Raw genomic sequence first — 12,696 nt, 5'->3', positions numbered from 1 at the left:
AAGGATCAGTCTAACTGCCATGTCAAGAATAGACTACAGCAGGGAGGATGGAAACAGGAAACAAAGAAACTAAGTACAGGCTAGTGCGATAATCTGGTAAGAAATGATGGTGGCTTGGCCCAAAGTGCTATTCGTGGGGGTGTTGAGAAGAGGTCAGATACATAATTTTTGAAGGTGGAGTGAGCAGGATGTGTTGTTGGATTGAATGTGGCATGTGAAAGAACAAGAGTGACGACCTAAGCAGCCGGAGGGTGGGGTGGCCACCCTCAGAGTTGGGGAAAACTGCTGGGGAACCAGTTGGAGTTTTGGAACCTGTTTAAATTCCACGTGATCACTAGGCACCTAGGGGAGAAGATGTCAGGTTAGTAGCCCCACCCCCAGATCTGGAGTTTAGGGGAGAGGTGAGGCATCAGCAGCATAGTAACGTTTAAATCCAGGAGATCACCTCGGGAATGAGGATAAATAGAGAAGGGAAAGCACTTGGGAATACAAGTTGTGCGTGGTTTCTCCACGCCAGCTGCTGCTGTAAGTGCACATTTCCCTAAACCATTGTCAAGACGAGGTATTATCATTTTATTGCAGTTTTCTTAAACTGAAAATTTGATACATTTTTCAGACTTACTTTTCCTTAATTACTAGTGAGATAAAACATTTTTCACATTACATCATTTGTAGATTTTTCTCTTGCAAATTAATTGTTTTCAGGGTAACACTCTGGAGGAAAGAATAAACCATCTATTTTAAATTGTTTCATCATCCTAACCTTTTAATGTTAAATTTCAGTCTAGAGGGAACCATATATATCTTGTGTGCAAAGGGGCCAATATTAACTAATAATTCGCCCTTCATAACACATCTCTGCTTGAGAGGTGGAATTGTAGCTGGATCCAAGTGTTTATTTTTCTTCGCTAATTTGGTTTTACGTTTCAAAGCTTTAATCATAAACACAACTTAGAGTGGGGAGACCCATGAATTGTTCGACGTTCACAGGTGTGAGGATTTCACATCTTTTTACTATAGTAAGTAAGAGCATGTAAAGACTTCAGAATCAAACAGACCAAGTATAAATCCTGGCTCCACCATTGTTTCTTTACTCTGTGGCCTTCAGCAATATCCTGGACCTCTGTATTTTATCATCTAGAGTCTGAAGGTAATCCCTGCTTCATAGAGCCTGTGGTGAGGATTTATCACATAAGCACACAGAGCACATTGCCTAACACGCAGCATGATTAAGGACCTCTGTAAACATGGAGATGTCTGGGAAGTTAGTAATATTCCCGTTGTGATTTGTTTCTGCAGAATCACTATCTTTGTTCTTTGTGAGCTTTAATGACTATATCTTTTCTACCTTTTTAGTAACTTTCACCTTACAACTTTCTACTAGTATAAAAAGAGATGATCCTTTAATATGCAGGAATTGCATGTGTTTATTCCTAAGTTTTACTTATGAAAATTTGGAACCAAATGAGTATTATGTTGCAGGCTATCTTAGGAACTAATTAGTCATTGGCTAGGCTTTGTTTTCTGTTAATCTACAGATACATATACATTCCTAGGATAAGATGGAGAGCTGTAATATATACACATTTGAGCAAAAGAAACACGTATATAAATTAATTAAAATGACAAAATTGTTGACAGGTGAGAAAAGGAATGTTTTCACTCCTTTCGGTTAGACATTCTATAGCCTGTCACACATTACTTCAGTGAGAATTTATAACAAGCTTATTGCCAACAACTGTGCTTTGTTCTTAGGTGTTATTCATTTCCACCCTTGTAGGAATAAGGCATGCTTTTTCAGTACACCCACAAGCTGCCCGTAATGTAGTGGCTGCATTTTCTTTCATATCAGTGTGTTTTTCTCTAATTCCTCTCCTGCCCTTGCTGGCCTGGGCCCTGGTGTTCCATCCACATGTCTTGTGGCCTGTGCCGAATTTTGCAAGATTCGTGAAGCTGCCAGGCTCCGTGTTTGGGAAATCAGAAGGAAATGTGGGAAGTGATGAGTTAGGTGTATGTAAAGTATGTTGAAATAGGGGATAAGAAGCCTACCATATGGAGTGATTGAGTGTTTTCTTTGGTACAGTGGCCTTACAGTTTATTGTATGGTATCCCTTCTTATTGTTTGGCAACACTTGTATTCTGAAACAAACTTTTTCAGCATTAATAAGTTCTTAAAAGCATATGTTTAATGAAAAAGTGAATACAGAGTTGCCATTTTGTAAGAAAGCTGATGAACACATATCTTAAGTAAAATGTTTGTTGACATTTATCATCCGCTGGGAGGGCCATGGTGATATCACTGACCAAATGAAACAGATCTGTGTATAGAAGTGTGTAGCATTTATTTCAAAACATTGCAGGTATTTTAAGGGGACAGAGCCCAAAGACAGCCATTTATCAAATGCAGCTAAAGAAAACGCATTTAACTATCACTCTGTAAAGCATGACTTTTCATTTAGATCAAATGACTATTCTAAATTAATTTTGCTCGTCTTCAATACCAAGTTTTCTTATGTACATAAACAAAATGAAGCTATAGCTATTAATTTGTTGGTTCCATTAGTAGAAGACCTTTGCAGACAGTTAAACGTTGCCAGTTTTGTTTCAGGGTTATCAGATGCTTCGAAAAGAAAATCCATAGGGGTACCTGGGTGGCTCAGTTGGTTGAGCATCCGACTTTGGCTCGGATCGGGCTCTCTGCTGTCAGCGCAGAGCCTGCTTCAGATCCTCTGTCTCCCTGCCTCTCTCTCTGCCCCTTCTCTGTGCACGTTTGCTGTCTCTCAAAATAAACATTTAAAAATAAATAAATAGGGGCGCCTGGGTGGCTCAGTCGGTTAAGCATCCAGCTCTTGGTTTCAGCTCAGGTCACAATCTCATGGTCTCATGAGTTCGGGCCTCATGTCGGGCTCCACGTCAGGCTTTGCACTGGCTGTGTAGCCTGCTTGGGATTCTCTCTCTCCCTCTCTTTTAGCCCCTCTCCCATTCACACTGTCTTTGTCTTTCTCAAAACAAATAAATAAATAAACTTTAAAATAAATGAAGGCACAAAAAGATATCCTGAAGGCTCTTAAAACCTATTGGAAGAAAATATATTAGAGCCATAATTCTGAGTTTTGAGCAGTTCTTACCCATTTTTCTTTAAAATAAATGAAGGCACAAAAAGATATCCTGAAGGCTCTTAAAACCTATTGGAAGAAAATATATTAGAGCCATAATTCTGAGTTTTGAGCAGTTCTTACCCATTTTTCTTCTGGCAAGAGGGAGAAATAGAGCAGTTCTTTTGTTCAAGATACACCAGTATTTTACATTTTTTTCATGTTCTTGAGTCATCCTGCAGAGTCGTACAAAAGGGATGAGTTTTATATATTTGTTTTGAGCTATGTTTCTATTTCAGAATCTTATCTCCTTAGCTACAAGCAAACTCTTTGTTCACAGGCCGTTCAAGGCATTTAATAATTGAAAAGATTTAATGTGTTGAAAATTATGGGTCAGGTGTTCATGATTTCAGGAGTTTCCTCATCAGAAACTCAGGAGGTAAGGCCAACGGTCTGTGGTCTACCAACCCTCCGGTCAGTTCTGATACGCACTACATAGTAGGTTTGGGATGAAGGGAGCGAGACTTTGCACTTATGGTTCCCAGGAGATTCTGATGCTGCCGGTGTCTCCTGGGGCTGCTGCGCAGGAGGGATGGCTGCAGCCTTGAGAACCGCTGCTGGAGGAAGAGCAGGAAAGAGGCCCACCTGGAAGCAGTGGCCCTGCTGGGCATTTGAGGAGCCGTGAGAAGGATTCTGCAGAGCTGCTTTGAGGGATTCTGGCCCGCCGGTCTCCACCTGGCCGTCATCTGGCTGTACACCCAGAGAGGACATTGTACATAATCAGCACAGTCATCGAGTGCTCACTGGGTGCCAGGCACTGTCCTGAGTGCTTTCCATAAGTGACCTCACTTGTTAGGACCCTGAGATAGGTACCCTTACCTCACTTTACAGACGAGGAAACTAAAGCAGTCATTTCCCGAAGTCCCACTGCTGGTTAGTGGCAGAGCCAGATGCAAGCCGTCTAATAGCAGGGCCTGCCCGCGCTCTCAGACACATCAGCAAAAACTTGCTTTATGCTCTATTGTAAGATAGCATCGCTTAGTTCTAGAACTTTTTGAAAAAAAATTATTCCATTTAAGTTTATTCCTTCAACTTCTAAAATTATTTAAAGCAGTTTAGCAAATTATATAATACAGAGTAGGAAAGTTGCAAATAAAAATAGAGACTGACAGAAGAAAAAAAAATGTTACCAAACCTGACCAAACTGGGCAGCTTGTGTGTGTGTGTGTGTGTGTGTGTGTGTGTATGAATGCAAAAGAAAGATGTGGACTCAAACTCTAGAGCCAACTACTGCATGGTTTCTCTGGTATAAAACATCTGATAACCATGATTGCCTTCACTGTACATTTACCTTGAGTAGCCCTGCATAAAGTATAGAAACGGTATTTAAATGTACGTGTCCTATAGCAACATCCTAAAACTAAGTGCATGAAGCTAAAATATGACCTGGAAAAAAAAAAAAGAATTCATGTCTAGCTTTAAAAGAATATTATCCTGAGACTTTTTTTCTGACGACCTATTATTTTTTCTACTAATCTCAAGTAAGGGTTAGAACTAGGAAAGATCATCAAGTGTTCCTTAGACTTTCCCCGATAATGGGATTTTTTGTTTTGGTTTTAAATTTCCAGCCAGCAAAAATGTATATGGTATTTAGAAGAGCAAAGGTTATCTAAATTGTATTCTGTTCTTACAGACTTAAACGCTATTCAAAACACGAAAATTGGGACATCTACCTTATGAATAGACAACTAATTTACATGATGGGTGGGAAGTAAAATAAGTAGAAAGTGAAAAGTACACCCAGAAAATGTGGAAGTTAAGATTATGTGTATGACCTGGGAAGCTAATTTCTGAGAAATGTAAAGATGAGAAAAAAATTCAGATTCACTAATCAAATACTACATTTAATTTTGTTTAGTAATAATGTTCATTTTGTTGATTATTCGTTTTTTAGCCTTTTCTCTAGCCTTAGGATTTATGTCAATGTTCTTAACCTTTGGGTCTCCTTTATTTTTTTTTTTTTTTTTATTTTTTTTTTTTTCAACGTTTATTTTTGGGACAGAGAGAGACAGAGCATGAACGGGGGAGGGGCAGAGAGAGAGGGAGACACAGAATCGGAAACAGGCTCCAGGCTCCGAGCCATCAGCCCAGAGCCCGACGCGGGGCTCGAACTCCCGGACCGCGAGATCGTGACCCGGCTGAAGTCGGACGCTTAACCGACTGCGCCACCCAGGCGCCCCCCTTTGGGTCTCCTTTAAAATTTCAGTGAAAGCTAAGATCATCTCCCTTTTAAAAACACACAGATATACACATGCAAAATTTTATATGTAAGTATGAAGAAGGAAATGAAAGAGCATATAATTTGTAAAAGTTTTTTCTAGACAATTTAATGTGTTTCTTCTTGGGTCTGGCAACTTTGTATTCATGTAATATGTTTAGAGAATTCAATTTTCTGATTAATTTAAGATTTTGCTTAACTTATGTCATATTTTATCATAACAGAAAAACCAATTTTCAAAGAACGAATCTAATAACTTTATCATTTATTTTTCAGTTGAAAAGCCTTTCAGGAACTTATAATTTCTTGGAGACAATGTTAGCAACCTTAAATTGTACTTAATATGCAAAAATAATTCTCCATACATCAGTTTTCTCATATTTAGGTTGTAAATATTTGAACTTAATGTAACGGGTTTCTCTGGTTTTTGTGTTTCAGACTTGCCATTGCCTTCAGAAAGTGTCGATGTTATTATTTCTGACATTCCATTTGGGAAAAAGTTTAAGTTAGGGGAAGACATCAAAAGCATTCTACAAGAAATGGAGAGGTAAGTTTTAAGTTTATTTTCATGATTTTTGAGTTATTGGTCATTTAACTGAAATATATCCTAGTTCTTCAGCTAAGATTTGATTGCATTTTAGTAATTTCCCAGAGTTTTTGTACTTAAATTTTCTAAGGTTTCAAATCAGAAGGTTATCATTGAAATAGTTATTCTGTATCATCTTATACTATATTAAGTTTTATTCCAAAAAAGGTACTGAGTTTTCATTATTGGCTAAAATTCGAGTATCTGGATTAGTGACCTATATTGTAATCACTGAGGTAGGTAATTTACATATTATAAACCTCACCAAAACCCTGCCTCCTAATGTGTTAATCGGCCACACTTTACAGATGAGAAACTGGGACCCGGAAAGGTGAACTTTCTCAAGATCACAGCTACTAAGCCCCACAACAAAATTCACATGAGGAGCATTCAGTATCATAGAGAGGCTACAACACTGCTGATTGTAAAATGAAAATTTAGAGGTGTTATTCATGTCAGGGTGTCTAAGGTTGGCCTCAGGGAATATAATTCAGGGAAAGTATTTCTTTGAGAAGTTCAAACAGTGAAGCCTGAATATATATTTTTCTGATCATTTAAGCTGGTAAAGGAGAGAACCTAGAACACATGGAGGAATAAATAGATATGACCAAGAAGTCAATTCATTAAATTGTCTCAGTTGGACATTTGATAGAGCAAGACAATGTAAATGGTCAAGAACCTGTATATAAATAATGTCACCAATAGAAAAAATGAGCCATGGGTTTTGGATGGAGAAAATTCAGTGTCAAGGCTAACATTCTGTAGGGAAAATTAAAGACTTAACTTTATATGAAGACTTGACATGAAGTCTAAGTCCAACTAAGAACCGTCTCACCTCCATCTGGTGAACTGGATGCTCCACACTTTTTTTTGGCTTATCTTATTTCTAAGCAACTTCCCCTGTCACACAGTTACCTAACCTGAGATCTCTTTCTGGGCACCACCTATAATTCAGGCCTGCACTCCCTTCTGCCTGATAACACCTTCCCCTCAAGCAGATTTTGCAACCCTGACTTCATATTAAAATCATTTCAGGGGCTTTTGAAAAACAGTGATGCTCATTCTCCACCTCTCCAGTTTAATGGGTCTAGAGTAGAACGTGGGTGTATTTCTTAACCACTCCCAAGGTGATTCTGTCCTGCAGCCTGTGTTAATAACCGCAGCCTTTGTGCCCAGTAGGTAATTCACCAGCCACACTATTAAGCCAACTCATAGTGAAATACTAATATGTGTAAGCAGTGACTTATATTTAACCTGAAACTTCCCAGAAGATATTCAAGATTCCCCCCATAATTTCAATGCCTCAGTAGGATCAGTTGAAAAGTGTATGTATTTGAACATAAGGAACTCCTATGACCACGCTTCCTTGACACCTGCCTACAGCCTTTATGGTTTGATTTTTCAGTTTTTATAGTTGGAGGTTTTATATAGGCAGTGGAGCCTGATATAGTGGAGTTCGGAGACAAACTTGTCTTGATTCACTGATTTTTTAGATGAGGGAAGGCTACTTAAGTTCCTGATATCTTTGTTGGGTGTGGGGGAGATTCCCTTTAACTCTTGACCCTCTAGCTGTCACCTTGTCTCCTTACCTATACAACCAAACTTACTGAAAGAAGAGTCTACACTTGACATCTCTGCTTCCTCACCTTCCAGTCCCCCTTCGATTCTGGCAGACCAGCATTTTCTCGTGTCCTCAACTAGGATTGCTGTCCCCAGGTTCACTGAGGACCTCTTGTAATCCTAGTCACCTGTTCATCTTGTAGCGTTAGACGCTGTGGAGACCATTCCCGTCCTGAAAGTGTGCACCTTTCGCTTCCATGCCATCACTTTGTCCAGACTTTCTCCCGGGATTTTGTGCCATGGCCCGTCCCTCCTCTCTCCTTCCTTAACTGTGAAGCCTCTGTTCCTGGGCCCTTTTTCTCTTCTCACGCGAACCTGCCTCCCCAGGTGATGTCATTCACCATCACAGCTATATCTACCGTGTGCTATTGACAGCTCCGAAATCTCTACTTGGAGCCCTGGTCTCATCGCCTCCAGGCTGTATATCCAACTGTGGATTGGAGCTCACGTTGCCCTGTTCCTGAGGTCCCTCAGCATATTCCAGACAGCCCTCTATTCCTCCCTCCTCCTCCCACCCCTCTGATTCACCCTCACGCTGAATTTCTTTCAGTGCCTCCTCCTCCTCACTTCTTCCTTTCTGCTGCTTTTCTGCCTCCAGCTCCCTGCCTCGCTCCAGCCCCTTGCTGTCACTTGGCCTGGCTTGGTCCCGCTTGTCCTTAACTCATGGTGCACGTTTGGGACCCAGCTCATGTGTTCCCAGGGGACCTCGTACTTGCCTGGAGGGTGGCATCGCCAGCCTCTGTAACTCTCTGCTCGCCTCTCTCCCGCTTTCAGTAATCTCTTTAGCAACTCCGAGGACTGTGGTTGGGCATCACTTTTTCCACACAGAAGTGCTCTGCAGAATTTGGTCAAGTGATTGAGCAATTCTCCTCAACAGGCTGACATTCTGAGGCCTTTTCCCTTTCTGAGCTTCCCCGTTGTCATTCCTTTGTCCACGTCCTCACTCTTTCCGGTGCTTTTCTTCTGCCATCAGCCTAGTGTATGCTGATTCTATAGGATTCTTTCATCCGCCTTTTCCTTTGTACAATCACTTATTAGAATGTGACTATGAATTACTTTGAGGCTTGCCTTTTAAGTAGAGTAAAAATAGATAATTAAAGCAGATTTGTGCTCATGATTCCATAATTACTATAATGAATATGCATTATGGAAGATACTACCTAATTATCAAAATCCTTGTGTTTAAATAGATAAAATTAAATTTCAAATTAAAAACCCCAAATATTTTAAATAAAGTGGGATTGTTTGTTGTCTAAAAAGAAAGAAGTACTCATACCAATTACCATTTTTTTTTGTCACAGGGTGCTTCACGTTGGCGGAGCCATTGTATTGTTGCTTAGCGAAGAGCACCACAGGCGCCTTAAAGATGGCGATCAGAGCAGCATCCCTTTGAGTTCCGAGGGCAGCCACACAGGTGAACCTTCAATCAAAAAGTGCTTGAAGCCTGGAGGAAAAACTGGCACATCAGAGACAGTGTCATCTTCATTCGAAGCCAGTAGCCAGGAGTGCTTAGACAAAACACCACCCTTTGGCTCTTTAGTGCCAGTGGAATGCCACAAAGTTAGCCTTGGGAGAACAGATGCATTCATATGCAAATATAGGAAGTTGCACTCTTTGGGACTCTAGCAGCCGGACAACTGCAAGCCGGTTGGAGTCCTCGCGTGTCAGCCAGCCGTACAGCCGCGAAGGTAGTTGTCATAGGATCTTGATGGGGCCACAGAGTTCCAGGGAAGCAGACTCCCCTGGGGTCAGGAGGCATGGCTGCTGGAGGAGTTCCAGCTTCATCCTGGAAAGAGCTGAAAGTTGCCAAAGACCGGTGAATGAATACTCCTACTAAAGAACTCTCAAACTTTGAATTCTGTTGGAATGTGAGGAGTTGTGCCCCGCCTGCAGTTTCTGAGAAGGAGCTGCAACTTGGAACACAAATTTTCAGAGGTTCACATGAAGTATATTGCACTCATCACAAGGTTGATGATATTTTAACTATCAGAGTTTTTAAAAAAAAAAATTTTTTTAACATTTCTATTTATTTTTGAGAGACAGAGAGCGAGGGAGACACAGAATCCAAAGCAGGCTCCAGGCTCTGAGCTGACAGCACGGAGCCTGATGCGGGGCACTCACCAACCGTGAGATCATGACCTGAGCCGAAGTCGGATGCCTAACTGACTGAGCCACTCAGGCGCCCCCAACTATCAAAGTTTTTTAAATGTGGAAACTTTGATGTGTTACTTCTTTTGATATTAAACTTGATTTTTAAGCCGGTAATTTTCTTCTCCATTGGAATGAAAATAATTTTTATTTGCAATACCTTTTATATGTCCCATATGTCCCTTTTATATGTCCCATTTTATAATGTAAAACATTAATGGGAATAATAGCAATAAGAATCCAGCCAGTATCCTCCAGCATGATAGAAAATAAAGTTTGCTCTTTTTCTAAAAACATTAATAAATGTTTTTAAATGTCACCTCTCTCTTATTTAAATGAAATGCATTCCTTGTGTTTACAACTTGAGAAGAAAATCTTCTTAATAGAAAGTTGATGCAAATATGGTTTTCATTTTTTTTTTCAAAAAAGTAGTGACTTGGGTTTTTGGCTGCTTTAGTACTGTTTGAACAACCTTTCCATGTTTAAGCAATTTCTCACCTTGTGCATCCCACCTCTCCAAAGCAGAAGCAGAAAACTTCTTTTCCAGCTAGGGTGTGGCATGGAACCTTGGCCCAGTATCAAGCTAGGCCCACCAATCAGTCTGGGGCTAGTGGAGCACCTGTGATAAATGAAATTTACTTAGTTACTACCTTACTGATCTGAAAGCAATTCACAGTAACCCCAGCAGGACCTAGCCTATCACATACTCATACAACAAATATTTATTGCACAGCTATTATCTGCCAAGGCATTGTTCACATCTGTGAACCAGAGATACTTGCCCTCAGAGGACAACACTCTAGTCGGGGAGACAGGGAAGAAACAGTAGACATAATAATTTATTTGATGGCTTAGAAGGTGATATGTGTGGGTTTGGGGGAATGAAAGTAGAGCAAAGGTTTGGGAAACACAGGAGGATGGGGATAGAAGTGCCTTCCATTTTTAAATAGATCAAGCCTCGTTGAGAATATGGGAGTTGAGCAAATACTTGAAGGACATGGAAGAGTGTACCAGGCACATGGAACAGCCAGTTGCAAAGGCCGTAAAACAAGAGCCTGCCTGATGTATATGAGGAGCAGCAGAGAGGAAATTTAGCCCGAGCAGAGTGAAAGAGGGGGAGAAGGAGAGGTTGGAGATACGTGAGTGGCAGGTGGTGGTGGCTGGTTAGACCAAAGGGGGTCTTAAAGACTTCTAGCAGGACTGACTTTGACTTAAAACTATTGGAGGGGTTTGAACAAGTAGAAATCTAACCTACATTTTACAGAATCACTATGACAACTGTATTATGGACAGGCAAAGGTGAAAGGAGACCCATTGGGAGTTTTTTGCAATAATCCAGACAAGAGAAAATGGTCACTTGCCCCAGGGCAGTGGCAGTAGACGCAGTAAGAGGCAGCTAGATACTGAATATATTTTGGTTCTTAAACCAGCAGGATCTGCGGATGTGTTTGATGTGTGGTGTGATAGGTGGAGAGGAGACAGGAGTGGCTCTAAGATATTTGGCCAAGCAACCTGAACAGTGCAGTTTCCATCAACTGATGGGGAAAGGCTGCAGAGGGGGCAGGTTGGGTGTGAGAAGGCAGAAGCTCATTTTTAGACTTGCTGACTTTTGAGATGCGCATTAAATATCCCAGTGGGGGGTGTTGAGTAGGCAATTGAATACAAGAGTCCAAAGTTCTTAAAGTTCTGCCCTGGAGATATAAATTTGGGAATTTTCAGCATATTGGTGCCATGAAACTGGATGGGATTGCTGAAGTACTAAATGGAGGAGAAGGAAGAACAGGGGTTCCTCCAACACTAAGAGGTCAGGAGAAGGGAAGGGGTCTGCAAGGGAGACTGACAAGGAATAACCAGTGAGGCAGGAGGAAAAGGAGTGGTTGCCTGGAAGGCAAATGAGCAAAGGGTCTGGAGGAGGAAGTGACCTATTAAGTACTGCTAGATAAGATACTGGAAATTGACCCTTGGATTTAGCAATGGGAGTTTTGGGGGAGTGTGGAAGGAGCAAAGTCACCCTGGGTTGGAATTAAGAGAAAACAGGGGAAGAGCTGGAGGTAATGAGTACAAACAACTCTTGCAACTAGTTTGCTGAAAAGGGAGCGAAGAATGGAGTTAGTAGGTGGGTTAGGGATGTGGAATCAAGACTTTTCTTTTTTTTTTTTTAAGATGGGAGAAGCAGCAACATGTTTTTCATATTGAAGAGACTGCTCCGAGAAAGGCAAAAAATTCATGAGGTAGGAAAAGGATAAATGCTGGAGCAGTGTCCTTGAAAAGGGGGTTGGAATACATTCCACACATGGGGGAATTAGCGTTCGATAAGAGCATGAATAATTTCTCCATGGTTACGAGTGGGTAGGCGGCACACAGGCATTTCTGCAATAACGTGATAAATGTGCTCCTGAAAATTTCTTATTCTCAAATTCATGCACTAAAAATAACAGAATTCACGGAAGAAATTTGGGGCAGACCATTTCAAACCTGTCCGACTTTGGAAATTGCATACCAACAAAAACACCAATTAACATAGTTTAAAAGAACATGTTACATTCCTAATAAAGTTGACCCTTGAACAACACAGAGGCTAGGGGGCCCTGACCCACACACAGTCAAAAATCCACATATAATTTCTTCTAAGTCCTCCACAACTTAACTACTAATAGTCTACTGTTGAACTGAAGCCTTACCGATAACATAAATAACTGATTACCATATATTTTTTTGTGTGTATTATACACTGGATTCGTATATGAATGTAAGCTAGAGAGAAGAAACGTTATTCAGAAAGTCGTAAGAGAAAACGCATTTGCAGCACTGTAGGTGTGTTTATTGAAAACAAAGTATAGGCTGGTTGGGTGAGCAGGTCAAGTGCAGTGGCAGCAGAGGGTCGAAGCCTGGTGGCCTTGGCTCAGCAGCAGCAGCCAGAGGGCAGGCCTGTGGGTAGCGACATTGGCCAAGTACAGTACAGCTGCCCC

At 41.0% G+C, this 12,696-nt stretch overlaps 1 protein-coding gene across 4 annotated transcripts in view; it reads left to right on the top strand.

Moving 5' to 3' along the window:
* THUMPD2 (THUMP domain 2 tRNA and snRNA guanosine methyltransferase) overlaps positions 1–9,844 on the top strand; it is a 35,909-nt gene extending 26,065 nt beyond the window's left edge. For 3 of the 4 annotated variants that reach the window (XM_086700441.1, XM_025927229.2, XM_025927228.2), the window contains 2 exons: positions 5,812–5,920; positions 8,881–9,844. In XM_086700441.1, the coding sequence (XP_086556567.1) occupies positions 5,812–5,920; positions 8,881–9,205 (434 nt within the window). In that variant the 3' untranslated portion in view covers positions 9,206–9,844. The remainder of the gene's footprint in view (positions 1–5,811; positions 5,921–8,880) is intronic. The other variant, XM_086700442.1, reaches the window with a different exon arrangement.
* The last annotated feature ends 2,852 nt before the right edge of the window (positions 9,845–12,696 follow it).

Source organism: Puma concolor, chromosome A3, assembly GCF_028749965.1.
Source record: "Puma concolor isolate L17-30 chromosome A3, mPumCon1.1.hap2, whole genome shotgun sequence".
Classification (NCBI taxonomy): domain Eukaryota; kingdom Metazoa; phylum Chordata; class Mammalia; order Carnivora; family Felidae; genus Puma; species Puma concolor.
This window is presented reverse-complemented; position numbering and strand designations above follow the sequence as displayed.